General features: G+C 41.2%; 1 protein-coding gene across 1 annotated transcript in view; it reads left to right on the top strand.

The window, feature by feature from the left end:
* LOC311206420 (t-SNARE domain-containing protein 1-like) overlaps positions 1–21,613 on the top strand; it is a gene marked incomplete at its 3' end in the record, with an annotated part of 198,959 nt that overhangs the window by 162,718 nt on the left and 14,628 nt on the right. Inside the window, exon 5 of the mRNA XM_084281701.1 lies at positions 19,961–20,051. Within this exon, the coding sequence (XP_084137827.1) occupies positions 19,961–20,051 (91 nt within the window). The remainder of the gene's footprint in view (positions 1–19,960; positions 20,052–21,613) is intronic.

Raw genomic sequence — 21,613 nt, 5'->3', positions numbered from 1 at the left:
TCTTTTTTTTTCTTTTCTTTTCTTTTCTTTTCTTTTCTTTTCTTTTCTTTTCTTTTCTTTTCTTTTCTTTTCTTTTCTTTTCTTTTCTTTTCTTTTCTTTTCTTTTCTTTTCTTTTCTTTTCTTTTCTTTTCTTTTCTTTTCTTGCCTCTCCTCTCCTCTCCTCTCCTCTCCTCTCCTCTCCTCTCCTCTCCTCTCCTCTCCTCTCCTCTCCTCTCCTCTCCTCTCCTCTCCTCTCCTCTCCTCTCCTCTCCTCTCCTCTCCTCTCCTCTCCTCTCCTCTCCTCTCCTCTCCTCTCCTCTCCTCTCCTCTCCTCTCCCCTCCCCTCCCCCTTTTTCCTTCCCCTTCATTTTCACCTTTCCCTTTCTTTCTGCCAGCACCATGGAGCTAAAAACAAACCTAAAACTTCTTGTAGAGGCCTTGTCCTGATGCTTTACCTCTCATTTAAAAGCTAGCAAGAATACCTGAAAGCTGTCGTAGCTCCCCTTAAACACAATCTGATGGGAGAAGGAAATCAGTAACCTTAATATTGTCCTCAAATTGAACAGCAAATTGCTGGCTAAAGGTGCTCTCTGTGGATTAGTAGGTCAGTAACATTAGCACTAATGTGCATCTGTGCCTCCAGCCTCAGCAGTGAGCAGAGGTGGCACTCACGTGGGTGGTGATTGCCAGCAGAAAGGGAAGAGGAGATGACGAGAGAGCTTGTTTTGCAGGTAGCAAAACGAGGAGGTTTAGGGAAACGGTGGAAGAAGGAAAACTGCGTTGGAGTTGTGTTTGAAAATGGGGAGGAACTGTTCATGTTTGGTAGGTGATACTACCTTGTGTTTTTGGAAGGACTTCTTTAGGCAAAAAGGTTTGTGGGGTGGATTGGGGATGATTCAGAAGAGGTCTAGGGCTCTGTTCTACACTCCAAACCAGCCATGGCAGCTGAAGACATCACTACCCTGTGTCTACTTTGTCCCATGCTGGAGTCAAAGCCAGCATGGAAAAATGAACTTGCAGTTGTTTCAGTTCAACACGTGGCTTCTCATACGAACACAATTACTTTAAATCTGTCTTTTAACTGGAGAGACTGGTCCTGGAGATACATTCCTCTCTCCCACCACCACTGACCTTCTGCTGGAATGTGCAGAGAAGAGGCAGGGCCGTGAACAATATGAATTTATGGAGTCCACCAGTAAAGTTTATTCCTCACACATCTCATGCTTCCTTCCATTACGCTAAAATATATTCCATTTACTTGCTGCTGAGTTAACTTTTGGGGAAATTCCACAAGTAGTATTTGCTGGGCTTGTGTAAAGACGTCAAAACATGGAGACTGTCTAAAATACTGTATTTGCTTAAAAAAGCAACCTGCAAAAAGATCCAGCAGAGATGCTCTTTATCTTCATCCTGTGGGGGATTGAGAAACCCAACTGATGTTGCCAAAGCTATTTTAAGCTATGAGAACACAATACATTTGAAAGTTTAATTGCTTGCTGAATAATGTAAGCTGTCAAAATAAATACTCAAGGTCTTGCATAAGGGAGAACATTTAAAAAAAAAAAAAAAAAAAAAGACAACGCACAAATGTGAAGTCAATGAGAAGTGGAATCACACTTTACCTCAGCGTTAGCAGCACCTTTATTTTTGTAATCAGTAATTGCCGCAACAAAGAGCCAGCGAAGATTTCAGAGGTAATACTCTTAATTTTCCATCTGCTGGCTGGCTCCCATAAGTGCAACTGTTCAGAGATAACCTCCCTTCCCCAAAGGTGATGGATACGCAGGTTGCTTTTTTCTTCAGACTAACCAGAAGGAACGGTTCAGCTCCATTATGCAGCTGATGAAAGCTCCCACCCTGCAGAATGCCAAAAAAAAAAAAGCAACGGGAGGGTGGCTGTGGAAGCGCTCAGATGGACAGGAGGCTTTGGGCCACAGAGTTTGCTAGAGAAGCAGCTTGAAAAGAAACTGATGGCTGGTTGCTTTGTTTTCTCATTTTATTGCACTTGGGGAACAGGTCTTTGCGCATGTTTTCTCTAAGGAAACAGGATTGCATCAGCAGCGTAACAGCCCTTACAACCATGACTTTCCAGCAGAAAAAATGAGGAAAACCCTTCCCTGCACCTGCAATATCCTGGGAAACGTGTACAGTGAAGGGGTTTTTGGCAGGTCACTCCAATTCCAGCAGGGTTTGGTGAAGATGCATTGTATCAATGTTCTCAACCAGCACAAAGTCAAGCTCTGAAACATTCAGCAAGAAGCATGGGATAAATAAAAAGATGCAAGGATCAATGTTCTCAACCAGCACAAAGTCAAGCTCTGAAACATTCAGCAAGAAGCATGGGATAAATAAATAATTTTCACCCCTTGTAGTGCTGCAAGTGGATTTGAATACCTAAAGTTTTGAATGACACCAATTAAGATTGTTAAATCCTTTTATTTAAGATGGATCTGGGTTGGGCTGGTGCTTCATAATGATAGCACTTTTTAGCAGTGTGTTGCACACAACCAGATGTGTGGTTTTCTCGTGCCCTGTTCCTGCCAAGACCAGACACTTCCATGTATCAGTACCAGGAAGGATGCTCGTGTGTGGAAGGGATAAAACACCACATGTTCCTCCCTGCCTGCTTCAGGGAAAGACCTGCTACCAAGATGTCATATCCCTGACACCGTTGGAGGAAGAAGGTGATTTGTGTGAAGCTGAGCTCTCATGGAAGCTGCTCCACCACTTGCACACCAGGAAGAGATATTTAGGGGCTGGGAGGGCATTTGGCCCTCGTGGTACGAGCTCTGCGTGGACATGCGTCAGCAGTCTGGTAGGGTTTGTACTGCAAGCGTATTGCCTGGTGTCTTCCTCTGGCTATCAGGAACAATTATCTCTTAACCGAGTTTTGTGGTACTTGTCTCTAAGTGAATTAATTATCTTGTTCAGGGCTGAAATTTAGAAAAGCTTTTTGGGAAGCCAAATAAATTGAGTGTTTTCTTTTTTAGTGAGGAGCTAGAAATGGCTTGCACTCGACTCTTCCTTCCAGAACTGGCAGGCATGTAACTTCTCACATGATGAAGCCTGCCAGAAAAAGTCCTTTCTAAGAGCTTCCTCTGCATTTCTCCTCCTCTCCTAATCTTTACCTCTTTAAATCCAGCTGGGAAGTTCAGGTGAACTGTGATTACATCTAGAGTAGGTGGGAGGCATTGCTGGCATTGCTACCATACATTGCCTAGTTGCCCGTGTTGGGAGCTGGTTGACATATGTGATATCTCTGTCATGAATAGAATAGAATAGAATAGAATAGAATAGAATAGAATAGAATAGAATAGAATAGAATAGAATAGAATAGAATAGAATAATAATTTGGTTAGTAGAGACCTACAAAGATCACATACAGTCCACTTTTCTTTCCATTGAAGAGGGGATTCAAGGGAGAATGATAAATGTCCGGGTCTGAATGTGATGAAGAACTAAATGCTCCCTTGTCACCTGAACACATCATCTGTATTTCCTAAATCTCTCTGCCCCTTCTCTCCCCATACACACACCCAAGCGGAGTTTTCCTCCCTGGTCTACTGAGTTTGCAAGACAGGATAAGAGTGACAGCTCTCTGCAAAGTTAAGAGTCACAACAGAGCATTTCTAATGGGTTTTCTCTGTTTGCTAAGTCATTTCACCAGTCAGCACTAAGTACCTGTTAAAATATTGCTGCTAAAATTCAGAGCTGATGCAAAGATCAGTGGCACTGAGAAGTCTGGAGGAGCTGTACGAGTGTTAGGCTAAGCTCTTTCTAGCACCATGTCTCTGTATATCCAAACACAGAATTATAGCTAAGAGAAAGCAGTATGAACTGGTATGAACTGTGCTCATAAAACTGGGATGCATGTTGAAAGTGGTGACCTGAAGGGTCAAGGAACTTGGCATGGATTCCCAGGGATGGCATTCACAGCTGTATGAACCATTAAATACTGGGTTTGGAGCAGGAAGGTGATTTTTTGTTCTCTCTGTAACTAAAGAATTTGACACTGGAATGTACTGTAATATTTTCAGTGTTGGTGAATTTAAGGGATTGTTGCAAAACTCCGAAAAGGATCTGAAGGAAATAGAAGAAATAATTGAGATCTAGGGAAAATATCTTCCTTGGCAAGCCTTGTAGCACAGCCAGTTTAGTTCATTAGAAATGAGACTGAGAGGTGACTTAATTACCAAGTACAAGCACCTTCAAGGGGAGAAAGCAGTGGCACCTAAAGAATATAATAAATCTTAAATCTAGCAGGAAGGGGAGCGACAAGAAGAAATTATAGGAAGTCAACAACAGAGGAATTAAAAGGGGGAAAAAATGCAATTAAAATAGCCTTGAGTGTGGTGATTCAGGGAAACTAGCCCCTGAGGGTTTGGTATGCTATGTCTGATTCCACTTATGAAATGAAAGAGAGGTTGAGCAGGTATCTAAAAGTCTTTTGAACTGTTTTTTTCATTTGCAGAACAGAAGGAAAAGCTTGAACTATGCAAAGACAGGCAGATGCTGGAGGTGAGCAGGTCTCCCCTCCTGCAGGGAGCGATTCACACATTTTGGCAGAGGTGTTTTCACTGAGCTGGTCACATGTAAGCTCCCTGTAGTCAATGGAAAGAAACAGACACTTTTTGTGACATATAGTTTGCCTATAGTTGCCTGTATTTGTCTGGGTTATTCATGTTTGGTGACTGTACCTAGGTATGCTCCATACCTTTTTATTTCTCTTTCCCCTTTTCTTTTTAATTTACACAATTAATCCACCGCTATATTTCAAGGAAGTAAATAATTCAGTATTATTTGCAGAGTGTGTGGGAGCTATTTCCCACCTTGCACTGATCACCCATCAGATCCCCAGGTATGGTTTTGCACCTAGACTGAACTAAACTGGATGTAAAATTAAAATTGCTATATACGTTTCTGCTAAACCACACATTTTCTGTGGTGCCTTTTTGAATCTTCCTTTTAATAGCCATGAGATGGGTTGTGGGAAGCTACAATTAAAAAACACAAATTTCAGGAGGTCAAAGGAGAGACTATATGCGGAGAGCACCTGGAAACAACTAAGAAAAATAGTAACAAGGCCAGAAAGGCATATATCGGAGCACACTGTCCCCTTTTGTTCTCAGACATCTTGGATTATAAATAGAAGATAATGGAATGCAGCGTCCTGCAGGAACCGTGAATAATTAGATGACTGATGTACAAGAGCAAGTGGAGGTCACACAGATAAACTAAAATAATGCTTGAATTTATTGGAGAAAAAAATGACTTGGAAATGACTTTAGCTGGCTTCTTTATTTTTTTTAATGGTAGGAAAACAAAATATATAAATCCTGAAAAGCAAAAGCTCAATTCAAGACACCAGTGCAAATCGAGAGTAATTCCATTAAAGCTAATGGAATTACGTCAGTGTAAGACCGGAGGTAAGTTCAGACCCAATTACATCTTGCTCCTGAAATAAGATTTCAATATTGTTTGCTAGTGTTTGTATTGCAATGAGAGTCCAAAGGAGAGCATCATATTGCTGTACTGGGTGATGCTCCCTAGAACCTCCAGTCTCAGTAGCCAAGGTGCACAAAGTAAGAGATCAGAAGCAAAAATTAGTTCTGCATATGACAAAATGGGAAACTGAGGTGGAGGAGTAGCCAAAACTGTAATACAGAAGCAACTTGGCTCATAATTGCATTCCTTTCCCAGTAATATTTTAGAAACAAAAGCAAACGCCCTGCTCTCTAGGGGACCATAGTGTGCCTGGCCAGTGCTGTTTGTGTGGTGGAAGGCTTCACTTTGGAGTCATTTATGAAATAGGAAACAAAAAAAGAAAGTGGAAAGGGGTTGCTGATGGGAAACAGCAAGATGTGTGGTTGGAAGGTGGTAGCTTTTTGTGACCTGAGTGTTTGATCTTGCTTTAAAGAATAGAGCTGCAGAAAATGCAACACAGACATCTCATTTTTAAGGCTACTTCCCCTTCTTTTTCTTTTCAATACTTTTTTTGTTCTTCCAATCAACATGTGGAGGAATACATATATCAACTAGAAGAATCACAGAGTTAAATTTCACCTTGTCCTGAAGGTAAGGCGTAGTTAATTTCTTGAACATAAGAAATTGATTTTGCTAAATACAGAATATGGAAAGAGCCAGCATCTATGAAAGAGGTTCTGTTATGGCCACTGCTTTCCCCTGAACCCACAATTTTAATACTTTTTTGTTATTATTTGACATCTGTATGGTTTCAGGGAGACACTAAGATGCTCTGCATTTTCAACAATGCAGAGAAATACCTTGAATGTCCCCCAGCCATCCCGTCAGCAAAGAGATTTTCTCGAGTCCACGACAGCTGTTACTGAGCTGCTGGGCTCTCTATAACAGAGTGCTGCCTAAACTGTGGTAAAATTTTTATAACCTCTGATTTACTGTCTGGACAGTACCAGGCTGGCTGGGGAATAGTAGACGAGTTGCTGTTTTGACTTGAGTGACCATCAAGACTACCAGTGTGACACAGGAAAAATAATGTGATATTTCAGTCTGATTTAATAAGTAAATTATGGAGTTCCCTTAGGTCCTTGCTTCTTGATGGCGAATCCCCAGCTCCGTAGAGGTAGTAGCTGCTACAGCTTGGACTAAAGCCTAAGGGTGAGTAATAGTAGGTATAGCTGAACGCATGAAATTTTGGCAAATCTCAGTTTGCTGTGCCAGGTATTGGAGCCGGAGTCATGAGCCAAGGGGAGTTGAAGACTGTGGTGTCTTCAATATTAAAAGGGGAGTTGATAAATTACTGGATTGTCTCTTTTCAAGATTGATTCTATTTTGGTCCATGGGAGAAAGAGTAGGTGATTTGACTAGTAGATTAATTGATCTTTTTTTTTTCTTTTCAAGTAATTTTGCCTGCTGTTTTTCAACCACTTCACATATGGACAGCTACCACACCAACACTGAGAGTGTTAAAAAGGCAGCTGTCCAGGGAGGGGGAGCAGAAGGGAAGAGGAGTATTTCTGCAGTATTTTTTTTCTCCATTAAGAAAAAAGACCCTAAAATTACATAATGACTGGTTGAGCAGTTGAGATGGAAATCTTCTTCCCCATCAGTTTCCCTGCCACACATCCAGATATTTGACAAGTTGATTTTGTACCATTGCTCAAAAGCTGCTGCTGTGGCTTGTTGAATTTATGTTCTGCTTTTGGGGAGACAGTCCGAAAGTCCTTTCTTTGTAGTTGTCTCTGACGTCTTTCAACCTCCAAAATAATAAAAACAAGGCACACTTCCAAAGCCACATTAATTCGATACATTAATATAAGAGATTGATAAGGAGTAATCAAATTCATCTGATTCAGCAAATTCCCTGTATGGAAGCTTTTAGGGCAGATAAGATTCAGTCCCTGACAGAAATGTTTTATCTTCTGTGAGAGATAGTAAAAGCATCTCTTTATTTAAGTCTGGTTGGTTAGAAAAGTGTTTTTGACCTAGAAGTGTGAGCCTGCCGGTGTGAGGGTGAGATGACGCAGGGTGCATGAGGCTCCCTTGAGCTATCAAGGGCTCCCAGCAACACCCCCAAAGGAAAAGTGTTCCCGTTTTGGGAGAGAAGAGGAAGAGGAGACATGGCATTGCACTGCAGTGTCTGCAGATAGATAAGAAGCAAGTGATAAGGACTCATCCATGTGAAAAGTAGGAGTACAGATCATGAGCCACTTCTACATCAGAAAATTATGTCGGCCTCACCAAGGGTGTAAAATTTGCCAAAATCTTGCTGAACCAGAATTGTGCTTGCATGTGACAGCGAAGTCCCAGTAACATGTTGAGTTGTGAGTGGCTGCAGGGCCACCCTTAACACCTTAAGGACTTTAAGGTGAATGTCAAGACACGGGCCTGGCAATGCATTTGGTCTGACAGAACATAAGTCCACTGCCTGATGTAGTTACTTAGAGGAGCCTATGACCACAAAATATCCAGCTAATGTTAGACTAATGGGGTGAAATGTATAGGCAGAACATTTGTGTTTGACAAGTGCAGCTAAAAATATCGCCAGGTCTCTTTGCTGTTCCACGTACCATTGACTTAATGTTCTTTTGTGCCATTAATATGGGAAAGCACATAATCAGGAAGCAGTATCTATATATCTATATATATATCTAAAAAAACACCAGGCCAGTGAACTAGGCAGAGCTCACTGAGTCACGGGATGGTGTTGGCTCAAAAGAGGCTTCTGGAGGTCTTCTCGTTGAAGCCGCTGCTCAAGAGCAATGGCAACTGCTTGGGTCTTAATTATGTGACATAAACCTCGGTTAAGGAAAATGGCAGGGTTCAATAATGTCTTATAACTTGTTCATGCTGGCTTCATGCCTTCTGCTGACTTACCTTCATGTATTAAACTGTTAGGGATAGGGGGAAGAGACCCAGGTGAATGATCCAGTCAGAAGACTTGATACAACTTGTGGGTTGGCAGTAGCAGATGTGATTTGGGGGGTTCTCTGTGCAGGAACCCATCAGTCTGGATGTCAAGAGAGCTTTACGAGTAGGAGAGCTGCCTGTCTCCACAAAGCAGGTTTTTCTAAGCCTTTGGAGGGAGCAGACAGTAAGTTCCTACAGGACTTTAAGCAAGCAGAGTGCCAAACTATGTATGTTAGTACATACACGGTGGTGTCGTCCTGGCTGATTAGGTGATTGGGTGGATGGCTTGGATGTTATATATATTAGAAATTATGAATGTGGATCTCATCTAGCATTTGCATGCTGTGCAAGTGAGCAGAGTCCTGAAACTAAACACAAGGACTGGTTTGGGATAGCTGTCAAATTTGATGTCAGTGAAAGAAGTAACACTGGATGACAATTACACCCAAAGTCTCATTTGGTGTATAATCAAAGCAACCTAGAATCCAATATGTCAGCGTTATTTGGACGCCAAAAGTTCAAGGAACTTACTGAATGTGGCACTACCATCTGATAGGCACACCAAGATTAAGGGACAAGGACCAGAGATATGTTTTAAGAGATGGGCTTTTCTTTTTCCGTATGGGAAAAGGTGGATCCTAATCTCATGGCTTATACTTACCCTTTAACTGTAATGCTTTCATTTAGGCAGCTGTGGGATTATTAATATAGATGGCTCAAAATCAGTCCAAAATTTGGAGCTGGCACATGGCCTCCTGGTACTGCACAGCACACACTGTGTAGTACACTTGAGTTAGCTGGCAAGCAAGCAGGAGGTGAAAATCTCTTCTCTGTTCCTTATGAGCCAAGCCAGCATCATTTACCCAAGATCTCATGTCCCTGAAGTTCACCAGATCTTCGTTCTGCTCCAGAAGTCAGTTTCTGTCTGAAAACAAACAAATAAAACAAAACAAACCAACCAACCAACCAACCAAAAACACTTTTCTGTCCATTTGGGAAAGAAATAAAATAAAAATATTTAGGATCACTCCCTGTAGCTTCTTGCATTTCAGTATGACGCTGTTGTGGTGTAAGATCCCTTTATTTAAAAAAAAAAAAAAAGGTCATATGCTTCAGGAACACCTCTGCTGTGGTGCTTTAATGGATAATGCTGCTGTATTTGTTTTGGTAATTTGTCAGCTGGATCCATGTGCACAGCCCTTTGGCAGCTGTTGCATAAACCTAGCATGCTTACAATTTGGAATGAACGGCTGGCTTTTAAGCACTAAGAGTGCAAGGAAGCATGCTTGGGCTGATTGCTCTGCTATTACAGTGCACTGAATGTGACTTTCTCTGTTTTCTTTTCTTCTTGTGTACCTACCTGCACAAATGCAATGATTTTCACAACATGGTTGTAAATGTATAAATTTTTAGCTTAGTTACATCTACAATAGCTTGTGTTGCAGCAAGGCAACAGAGAATCCAGTCATGGAATATTTTATTCCGTTCATAAGCCTCCATTCAGGAAGAGGAGAAACATTATTGATCTTTCATCAGGTAATTTTCTTCTTTCAAGTACCTGCAGTGGACTCTTAAAAGCAATTCCTAAACTGAATCCATTTTCCCCCAGAGAACAAATTTGCTATCAGCAGCAAAGGTTTCTGACAACGGGATTTAGAGTTTTCACATCTGAATGGATTGAAACAACTGGGTATTTCCATTGTCCTTCACTGTAAACAGAGGGTTGATGTTTCTGAGTTCATTATGTGCTTGGTCCATTGCCTTCTGCCAGCAGAAGAAGATAGTCTTGCCTTACCCGAAACAAACTTCAAAGCCTGTCAGTTTACAATGAACTTCTTTGGACCTTTTCTCCTGTTTGTTTATTGTTTTACTATATATTTGTGCCCGATTATTAGGAAAATATCTCTTCAAAGTTTAATTTTTTGGACTGCTGGCAGTGCATTTTAATTGTTGCTCTCCCCCCTGGAAATACATGTCCTTCTGGCCACAGCCTGAGACATTTTGCTATGGACCATGGCTGGTGATTTGCACAATTCCCATAATAGCAATGCCTTTTGGGTGCTAGTGCAAAATTTATTGCCCCACAAAACGGGGTCTTCGTTCACATGGTTACTCTTGCGGGTGTTTTATTGGCCAATAAAGGGCCTTGTGTTTTTGTAATCTAACTGCTGGGCTGTTTTATGATCTGTTGTCGGCTGGCGGGTGGTGGGGAAGAGCGACTCGTGGCACTTTGGGAATTACACATTATTGTCACCTGAGAGTCTGAAGGATCTTTAAATTGATGAAATGTGGGGCTGATCAGCAGACAAGCCTCACCAGTAGCATTTCTTTTAAGAGTTTCTCTCTCATTTATTTATTTATTTATTTATTTATTTGAAACCTAATCATTCCTGAAAAGAGACAAAGACATTTTTTTCTGCCAGCTAAATTAAAGCATTGCTAGAAAGGTGATGCAAGGCAGAGGGAAACATAAGTTGAATTGAAAGGACAGTGAAGGAGGTAGGAAGAAAAGTATTTAGAGATCAAGAACTCAATATTTTAAGTGTATTGCACTCTCCACAGGATAAATATATTAATTTCCCTTGCATTTCACAGCTTGCCCTGATGTTCAGAAAGTTGCAGAGATGTCATTTAAAGAGGCATATGAAGCATACAGGATAGAGCAATAGGTGGTGAGTTGACTGCGAAGATCCATTTCTCTTCCCTGCACAATTCCTTTTAGTCATCGCTGTGCTTTTAGAAAATGAAATGCAGTATGAAAACAAATAAAGCCATAACAAAAAAATTTACTTTCAAGCAAACATAGTTTAAAGTCATTTTCCATCATATATTTTTTTTTTGTTTTTGTTTTTGTTTTTTTTTCTTTTTTTACCCTCTCTTGCTCAAAAATCAGAAAAAATCAAACCTTGACACAGGTGCCTCAAGGGAATATGTTCAGAAGGTGCCAACCTTTTCACCAACTTTGACTTTTACGTTTCACATTGTACTTTAAAATGGATCTTTCCTCCAACTGGCTTCCCTATCTGCATACTGCTGTTCTCCAAAATCCTTTCCAGGGCAGGAACAGGAGGAAGAGAGAGAAAACAAGACCAAGTTGTGCAGCTGGGTAGGGGCTACGGGGTCTGGTTTAGGAATAGAAATGTGTTTGAGCACATAAAGTCACTAGATTAAGAATTTTAATTAATTAATTTTTATTTATTTATTCATTTTTGTGGACAGAAAGGTCTTTGTGTTTATGTGCTGTGTGATACATGAGAGGTCCAGAGGATGCTTTTTCTGTTTAGGAAGATAAGATCTTGCAGCACATGGATTCTGCAGATGCATGAAGTAGACTTTTCTGGGATGGCCAGATATGCTGAAATCCCAGATGCCTAATCCCAAAATCTTCATGTCCCATCTTGATGGGTTTTCCAGGTGGAAAAGAAAAATGTCACAAGAAATCCAGCTTGCAGGATCCTTATACACCTGTCTTGGAAACCAAAAGCTATGCCACTGGCTCTGCTGTATTCCCTGCCACTCATGGTGCTGAAGCACATTAAATGAATTTGCTAAATGCTCAGTTACTCGGCACGATGCTTCAGCATTAGTGGATTTTGCATCTATCTTCAACATCTGTTGTAAATACCAGTCCACATGCATGTGGACAGCTTAACAAACTGATATTTAGGGTGAAACATTTATTAACGTCAATAGGAAGGTTCATGAAGGGTTTCTTCAGTGTCTAAAATGTGCACTTCTAACAAACCTGACACCCCACTGTGCTGTTGTTTTTTTTTGAAAGTGTCTTCACATTGCCTGCCAAGGAGATCAGCGCATTTTAAACCTTTCTCCAAGCTGAGCTGTGAGCTTCTTGGTTACTTTTCCTCCATTTGTCATCTGGGACAGGGTGGTCCATATAACTTCATTGGATACATTTCCTTTGCCAATATACTTCCTTCTGAAATACGGAGCACTCAATTCCTGCTGTGGTTAAACACGAAGCATTTGCTTTTGTGCACTGGTGCAGTGTTTCGTGGATCTTTGTATGTTTAATCTTAAAGCTGAGCTTCTCAGAGATGATAAACCATTTTTTTTTTTTCCCATTAGACTACAAAAGAATTACTTGGTCATTGTCTTTCTGTTTAGATTTTTTGCTAGTTAAAGGATGGACATTTTTCACAGGTTTATAGGACAACCTGTTTGCTACACATTGACAATTCAGTGGTACAATCACTGCTAATGCCTTTCTTTTCTCACTTAAATCCTGACCAAGGGATTGGGTTTAGGCATGTTGCTTAATTTAAGTATACACATAGGAGTCCCTTAATACCTCTAGCTGGAAATACACAAAAAATAACAGCAAGCTGAAAGGTGTTTGTTTGCCTTAGATTTCTTGCTCACTTCACAAAATAGCAAAACACCTCACGGTCGTTTGAGTGAAATGGTTTCATTTTTCAATTAAAATTGCCTGGTTTTAAGCAAAGTTGGCTTTTCTTAAATGAAACATGACTTTTCTTGTGTGAAAATGCCTCTGTCCCAGAAATTTGTACAATTTATTCCCTTGTTTCATCTATTTTCTCTGGATCTTCTTGCCATCGAAAAAAAAAAAAAAAAGGCAAGAAAACACAGGAAACAGCAAAAGCAGAAGAAAAAAAAATACACCAGAAAAACAGGATGAAGCTTGAAAGATCTTCATCTCTTCAACGAAACTTTTCATACTCAAAAGTGCAAAGCACCAGCTCTTTTATTAATGATGGTTTCAGTGTAGTTTCTCAAGGAGAGCAAAGGAAATCGATCACTCATTCACATCAGTAAAGTGCCCTTCATCTTTACTTTTCACAGCAGCGTACTGAGTATTAAACCCACGTTAAATGCTAAAGCTAAGAGAGCAAGTGTGGGAAGGATAATAGGCTAAATTAATCTGCAGGGCAATTTATCTACAGCCCATTTGTCCCTGTCTTTCCTACATACATGTCTGCATGTAGGACACGTTCTTCCACACTCGTCCACCCCAAATCACTCATCGAGTCAATCCAAATTGCTTCATCAGTTGGGATTCACAGAAAGAAACTGATAAAGGCATTGGTGTTTAAGAAAGGGGCTGTTTTAGGGTTCAATGAAACAGTGAAAAGTTCACTGAAGCACCAGAAAGAGTCAGAGGGTTTTGGGGTATGCAGACGTGGCAGTTCCCTGTACTCATGTGCATGACCCTCCATGTGCCATGAAGGGATTTATGAGAAATTCCTAAATAGGGGGACCCAGGCTTCTTCTTTATCTGGTGCTCTTCCCAAATGCAGAAGCTAATGCCTACAGGAGTATATAATATGAGAAAACGTATTGAAGCAGATCCAACAGTTGGCTTTTTTTATCTGCACAAAGTCCGTGGGATTTTGGTATATTGCTTCTTGCATTTTGTGTCTGTGGCTTTCAGCCTCTGCTCTGAAAAACAAAAACAAACAAACAAACAAAAAACATAAAACAGAAGTTTGCATAAATTGGATGCCAACGTTCCCCAAAAGAATTGGGGTTAGAAAATTAAGACAACATCTATTTTTCCAGAAATTTCAGGGAAGGGGTACATTTTCTAATCCTCTTGTACAGTATATAAAATGTTTTCTGTGTTTGCAGACTGTGTGCGGGATGCAGAAAGCATGTTGTTCTCCTTGTGTCTCTCTGCAAGTTGTCTGGCTCCATTAAGTCCTGCTGCAGAGTCCAAAATGAAGCAAATCTGTGCTCCTGAAAAACCTAGAAAGACAGCTTTCATCCAAACTTTGAGTAAATTACTGGAAGAAAGGCATGGTAACAACTGTATAGAAATTGCACGTTGCTTTCTGGTATTGTTACAGCCACCTCTGTGCCTCTGAGAGCTGTTGCAGGGATGCATCCCCATCACCTTTTCATCATGGACATCGAGCAGAAATGCAAAAGACACAACAGAATTAGAAAGCATGGGTGAAGCTATCAGAATACTCATGGTTTAATGACATTTATTGTAGGGTGATAAAAGGATTATCGGGGTAATACCAGGAACACTGGTGACTATTAAGAGCTTGCAGAAGGCAGATGAGGTCCTCAGGCTGGGCAGGAGGAACCTGTCTGCTTTTTGCAGAAACATGATGCAGGACAAGAGACTGCTTCAGCGCAACACAAGTTGCAAAAATGGTTAAAAAGAAGTCATTTGTTTATTAGCACCAACAGGGAAAAATGGCTATCATGATCAGTAGGCACCAGGGTTCATCAAAATGAAATTATGGCAAATTAAATTAATTTCTGTCTTTGATAAGTTAAGAGGCTTACTGACTAATGAGAGGGGGGTGTAATATAGCTCTGTTCTGGCAAGGCATTCACAAAGGATCCAAGGGGCTCTTTTATTAGGAAATAAAGTGAAACTCGGAAAATTAAAAGTGAACTGGGGAGTAGTGTGGGTGAGAGAAGGAGAAGTCACTTGAGTTGTGACTAATGGTAGCGACAGCGCTAAGCTGCTTCCTGTGGGGTCCTGCTTTGAGTGCTCCCTGAGCTGTCAGTAATGACCTGACAGATGGAGTCCGAGGCAATGCTGATTTAATCTGTTGGTGATACAGGGTTAAGAGGGGGTCTTATATACTGTACTGGACATAATTTAGTTGAAAAACACAAACCTGCATCCCTGGCAGCACGTCAATGAATAAGCTGCTTGCAAAGAGTGGTCAAATTCTGTAGGAGAGCAGCATTGATTAGGGCAAGTGTTCTCCTTATTTTTGCAACAGTTTCTTCTTCGTTTTTAATTATTTGTTTTTAAGAGTCAATAAAAATAAATAAAAAAATAAAAAGAATAGTGCCTGATAGGTATTAAAAAGACCATGGAAAATTTAACTAGGGTTTGCAGTGTTGTCTTAATTGCCTTGGTCACATTTCTGTGATTAAATTTATGAGGACTTCTATCTGACTCCAAGTCAGATGTTTTAATCCAGAATCCAGCCCCCCTACAGCCATGATCATCTCCAGAGATGACGCAGCACTAGAGCCAGGTGAAATACCTCCCCTTCCGTCTCTTCCCACCCAACCACAGACCATCCCCTGTGTTCCACAAAGAAAAATAGCATCACATCTCCTAATACTTTCAAGTGACAAGCAAATTGGAAATCTATGATGCTTTTATTATAGAATATTGTGTGGCTTGAAACTTGGAAGTAGCAGTCCATTTTTCTCCTGAGTTTTACTCGGCTAGATGATTTACACCCATGCAAAAGGGCTTTGCTGACGGAACAGAATTAGAACTCTTATTTTGCTCTATTGTATATGGTTCCTCAGCATGCAGAAGCAGTTCCTAAAGGGAAAAAAGGGGAAAAGAAAAGAGTTTGACTGTCACTGTGGAGCTGGAAGAAGTAGATTTATCCAGTCTTCTTTTGGTGACTTTAACAATACAGTAAAGATAATTTAAAGCTTGGTAAAACAACTGTTCCTCCTAGCTCATCTTTCTGCTTTGTTTACATCTGCAATAAATACTCAGAGGTGAGAGATGCCCACTGCTTTCATCCCTTCCTGCTTGCAGCAGCAGAGCCAGCAGCCCTGGGGGACGACGCATGGGCTTGTCCGTGGCCATGAGCTATAGCAGTCTAATGCAGCACCACTTTCCATCCCATTGGTGTTTGCTAACACAGTTGTTGGACATATCAGCCTGGAAATATCCGTAGCTCTGTTGTAGGACTGTAGGAGACACCCAAAAAGCGGTGGGTTGCTGCTGTACGGTGGGCTTCTCTGCAGCACCTCTGCACAGACCATGAAGGACCTCTGTTGGCTTTGGGGTTGGAGTTGGAGTTTTCTAAATCTGAACACCTAGGTTAGGTGGATAAAGGAGAATCAGAGCCTTCAGGGACTAAAAGTACTCCTTGCTACTCCATGGCTGTCCCTGTGGCCAATGTGTAAGGTCTTATATACACGTAGTTAGAGTTTGCTGAGTCCTATCTTCAACCCCCACAGTCCTTTACAAAATCCAGCTGTACGACAGGCAAGAGGCTGGCTAAAGTTTTACAATGCAGATAATTTCCTTGTGCATGCTTGATGCACCCTTACATATTTATGTCTCTGACAAATATGGAATATATTTAAATGCAGATACCCAACCTATTTCTGCTTGAGCCACAGATTGTGCTGCTCAGTGCCCTGCTCCATGTACTGTAATTTTTACCTTTCTATGTACAAGAAAACTGCAGGGAGTGGTAAGCATTCCAGCTGCTGTGTAAGAGGCAAGTGAAGGGTTTAATGTATGCTGTGCTACCCGGCTTAGTTGTGCCCAAACCTACTTGACCTCCCAGCTCTTTAAATGCCTGCTCCATTGCTGTGTAGTTGAACTGTCCCAAAGGCGATACTAAATCTAATGAGGTTTAAACAAGCATTGTAAATGTATCCTTGATCTGTACCTGAAAATCTTATTATTGGTCTTATGCCAGGGGTAGATGAAAGTAAAATAAGCCATTCCTTCTATTCTAAGTGGAAATGCCTTTCACCTGCTGCAAATAGAAAAAAAAAGCTCTTTGGGATTGTTGTGAGTGGCAGCAGGCATGATGAGGCAGAGCAAAGTCTGTCCTCCGTCGGTCTTTGTGGTTGCATTTGGGGTCTGATTATTTTGTGTTGACCTGGTCATTCAGCCTCAACGAACGACACAAGCAGTAGTGAAGCTCCCTCATTCCATCCCTGCAGAGAGCAGAAGCAGCCGCCACCACATCTGCATCTCCGCTATGCTCATTTTAGAACAGGATAAATAAATTACAGATACGATCGCTCAAAGAACAAGCTGTAAGCAGTTGCATGCTGGGGTTTATGGATTCAGTGGACCACAGTTCCCTGGTAGAGAAAACAGCAGCCATAGGAAACTCTTAGGCAGCAGCGTGCTATCTCTTGTATTATTTAGTGCATTGTCTTTGCAATCTCCGTGCGTACAGAAATGCACAGCAAGAGGTGTTATTCTTCCTAAGAGATGGCATTTTTGTTTTTACTCTTAGAGTGCTAATTTTCACAGTACCGATGTAGCCAGATAAGTCTTTTACAACATTTATATTTTAGGCACTCCGTATCTCTGTAGACTATTTAACTTGCTGTTGTGTGGAGGACTTTTTCAGAAGCACATTGTATTCATCAGAGACACCCCTTTAATTAACTTGCACACTTCCATGGGGAGAGGAATATAAAGAAAACTAATAATAATAATAACAATAATAATAATGACATATCTTGTTACCATTACATATTAAAATAAAATGCTGCAGGGGGCAAGTTTCAAGGCCTCTATTTTTTAATGAAGATCTTAATAGCATTTAATGTAAATTAAATATAATCGTTGTCTGATTCCTGAGCATATCTCTGAGGCTAAAGAGTAAGAATTTAATTGTGCTGGCAATATAGTGGGTAATGCTAAAATCAAGCACTAACATGTTAGTTAAATGCATTTTGAATTAAGAGGTGGAAAGCAGAACTTTTAGTTTTTGTACTCCTTTTCCCAGTTTTTTTGTAGTAGCCCAGTGCAAAGTCTGTGTGAAGTGTGGATTTATTACACAAGGTATCTGACATCAAATTTGCATTAAAATGCAAATGCAGGAGACTTTAACTTTAGAAATTAGGCAGGACAGATGTAAAAGCCTAAAACCCCTTTTTACCTTGGGGATGGGCAATTGCTGTTATGCACATCCCTGACTTGTCTTGTAGGCAGATTATTTAATGTGGTCTGGACAGCAGCTCCAATGTTGTGAAAGGCTCAGTCTTGAGATGGCTCCTTAAGGAATTCATGCCCTTGGTGGGAAGATTTACTTGATTAAAACATTGGGGCTGAGGCTAACTGTGTAGTCCTCAAAGCAGATGATGTGACAGGATTCAATTCCCAGCTCCCTCTCCTGTGATGATGACAATATGGAATACCTGCCTGTGGTGGATATGACCTCTTCCATCTCAAATTAAAAGTGATGCAATTAGTCAGCTGGTGTTTTGGGTCCTGGGATCATAAATAAATGATATGCATTTTGATAAATGGATCCAGAAATGTTATCTTAATTTAACTAATGAGAGCTCAGAATAACCAGTTATCTGATCCTATCTTCTCTTCATATTAGATTATTTTTCTTTCCTGTATGGTAGCTATGACTTCTCTGCACTTGCTCTTACATCTGAATTACTGTTCTGCAGCTAAGAGATGTCATCTTCATGGTACGCTAAGCTTTCACTTGTCTACCTGTTAGGTCCAATGCATTAAATTAATGTACTTTTATCCTAGAGAGGATTTTATCCAAGGATTTTGTCCTAGACAGGATTTTTTATCCAAAACATGATCCACCTGTTTTGTCTGCACAGGGAACATGATTTAGTGGATGAGAACTTTCCTAGGGGGATGTATATTGCTGTTCTTGGTGTCTACATCCATCTGCTCTGGCCAGGTGGAAATGACAGTCAGTGGAGTGCTTGCTGAGAGGGTTCGATGTGTTTGTAGCTGAAGTTGTGCTTGGAAAAAGTCTGGGTTTGGGGTCTGTAAGATGTATTTTACAAGATGCACTTTCTGCAGAAAGCAAGTCTTGAAAGACTTGGCCTCCATCAGTGCTGACAGAGCAGTAAAGAAGGAGCTGAAGGGCTGGGACTGGCCCTGGGTCTTCAGGACAGAGGGACCCTAATGAGTTGTCTTATCAGTTTTTTAATCAAGGAACTCCATTCACTCTTCATCCCGCCCCCTCTGAAAAAGAGTAGCTGACAAATGAGTTTTTCAGTACAACTGTGACTTAAATGTGTCCTCTAAGGGAGAAAAAAGATTATTTTCTCTTGGTGTTTTTTTGAGCCTTTCCTGAGTTTTTGATTGAAATATAATTGAAAGCCACCCCTTTCTCAATAAAAAGATTTGAAGTTCTCTCTGGAGAAGTTTAGAGACTGAAAATACCCCAGTGACCTTATGATGCTTGGGAACCAGGGGACTGAGGTAATAAATGCCTTTGGGCAGCATTTACGTCTCTTCCCCCAACTTTGTGTGGTACTGACCAGAGACACCAGCAACCAGTCCTTACAAGAAATAATGTTAGTGGGATGTGGGGTGCAAAGGAGGGGGAAAGCTATGGCTGGAGAGCGGTCTCATTTGGCTCCTTGCCTGCCTCTTTCACTGCTTGCAATATCTGCTTTGGAGATAGCATATCATTAGCAGGGAGGTGACTGCAGTGAGGAAATTCATCCTGCTCAACATCTGCCTCTTAAAATTCCTTCTAAGCAATGCAGCTTTTCTGGACAAGCCATCAGACAACTCCCCAAACCCATCTCTTTCTCCTATACAACCCTACTTCTGACAATTTCAGTCGCCATACCAACCGTCTGTGATGACCTGACTAACTGCCCACGCTCCATTTTCACCTTACCTTTCCCCACTGAATTTGCAGGTCTATTGTCTGTGTGCTAATCACAACAGGGATGTTTGGGGTATCTTCTTTCTAGGATTTCCTACAGCCTCCTCATTGCTGCTCAAGGTCCTGGACTTGCACAGTCTCGCTGTGGCTCCATGTGATGTGTGGTGTGTTGTCTCGACCACTCTGCAGCTTGATGAAGTTCTGTAAGTGTCTCATTATGCAATTAATTTCAATTGCAATTCCCATCGTCTCTCCTCCTCTGCAGGCACGCGACCCAGCAAGAGACTAATAAAACCATCACGACTAGCACCAAAGCCATCAAGCAGCTGTCTGAGGTTGTCAGAGGCTCATCCAGGGTATGTGTCATTCAGGATGCTGTTGGGAGAGGGTGCTGGGCCTTGTGGAGGGAGGAATAATGAAAAAAGAAGTGGGTAGTGGGTGCTTTAAAACTGTTAACTCCATGTCTTGTTTTAAGTTCCTGTCCTGTTACACAATAAGCATAACTTGTGTTTGTTTTTAAATCACAAGCGGAAAAAAACAGCTGCATAAAGCAGTTTTCCCCAAACCTGGATCATCTGGGATTGGAAAGCAATGATTCAGTAACAAAAACTAGCTGACGTCTTTCTCAGGGGCTCCCATAACTTGGGTGAAAGCACTCCAGAAGTTGTCCAGCTCTACATGAGTGTGTAATTGGGTAAAGACTTGAGTGTGTAATTGGATGAGTGTGTAATTGGGTAAAGGTGCACTGGGTGCCAGTGGGTTTGGAAATGTGTTCAAGTATCCAGAAAGAGCAGTGCAGTGCATTTGTCTATGATATTCATTCAGTGCCGTATCCTAGCAGGCAGGCAGCGGTGGAGGCAGATAATAACTGGCTGTATGGCCAGATCAGAGCTGAATTTTGAATTACAATTTACCCTACAGCAGTTCCATCTGTTGTGTGGACAGACTGGTCTTCTGCCATCAGTAGGTTCAACTCATATGGACATCATTGCTAAAAGAGTACGAGTGCCTCCCATTCCCTGGTCCCCAGTGCAAGGGCTGGACAAGCAGATGATGTCTGACCTTTCCATAAAGACCTTTAGACCCCAAAATGTTCCTGCTGACTTTGTCCCATGGTATGCATCTGGGGGAAGAGCAGCAGCTTGCCGTATGGCATCCCTGGGGAGCAAACTCCAGCTGGTGTGAGATTTGAGAAGTTTCAACTGCATAGCAGGTGATTCAGCAGCTGAAAAAAAAAGGACAATTATTTTCTCCTTGACTATGGACACCAGTTTTCTATCACGTTCTTGCTTCTAGCATCCATTTATTTTCTGGGTCAGAAATTTACCCGAATTGGGGTTAACTCTCACTCATTTTTGCCATTCCCCAAAATCCTGTACTATGACACTGTTCTCACCATCCTCACACCTGGATGAAACTCTGCTCTTAAAATAGAACCAGGCTTTGTCCAGGTGGTTTTTACAGACCAGATTTAAGTTACTTGCAAGCAGGAATTTCAGAAAAGGATTTAAGAGTCAAATCACACCAGACTACCTTTATAACTGGTAGAAGACCTTGTGCAAATCAAACCACCTAAAAAATGAATGGATAGTGGTGTTCTCCAGAGGACAGGGAGGGAAGCATGAAATGATTGTTCTTCACTTATAGGTATCAACCTTAATGTTTGGAGGTTGTTAACACGTTACTTTGGTTCATGATGGACTGCAAGGCCTATTTTGTTTTCCCCTTTCTCTTGCACACTCTGAGAATAATTACACTAGATCCTGATGAAACAAAAATTGTCTTTTTTGAGGTGTGGAGATCTGGGCTGTTTCATGTTGATCTCTGGGTTCCATTTTGTGACATAAATTGGGACCAAAAGGGAATCAGCCAAGGGCACGTTAAAACCAATTATAGTGCCACACGAGAACGTCATTAT

The sequence above is a fragment of the Netta rufina genome, assembly GCF_964035555.1.
Source record: "Netta rufina genome assembly, chromosome: 2".
Taxonomy (NCBI): Eukaryota; Metazoa; Chordata; class Aves; order Anseriformes; family Anatidae; genus Netta; species Netta rufina.
Note: the sequence above shows the minus strand (reverse complement) of the source record. Positions and strands in the feature narration are given on the sequence as shown.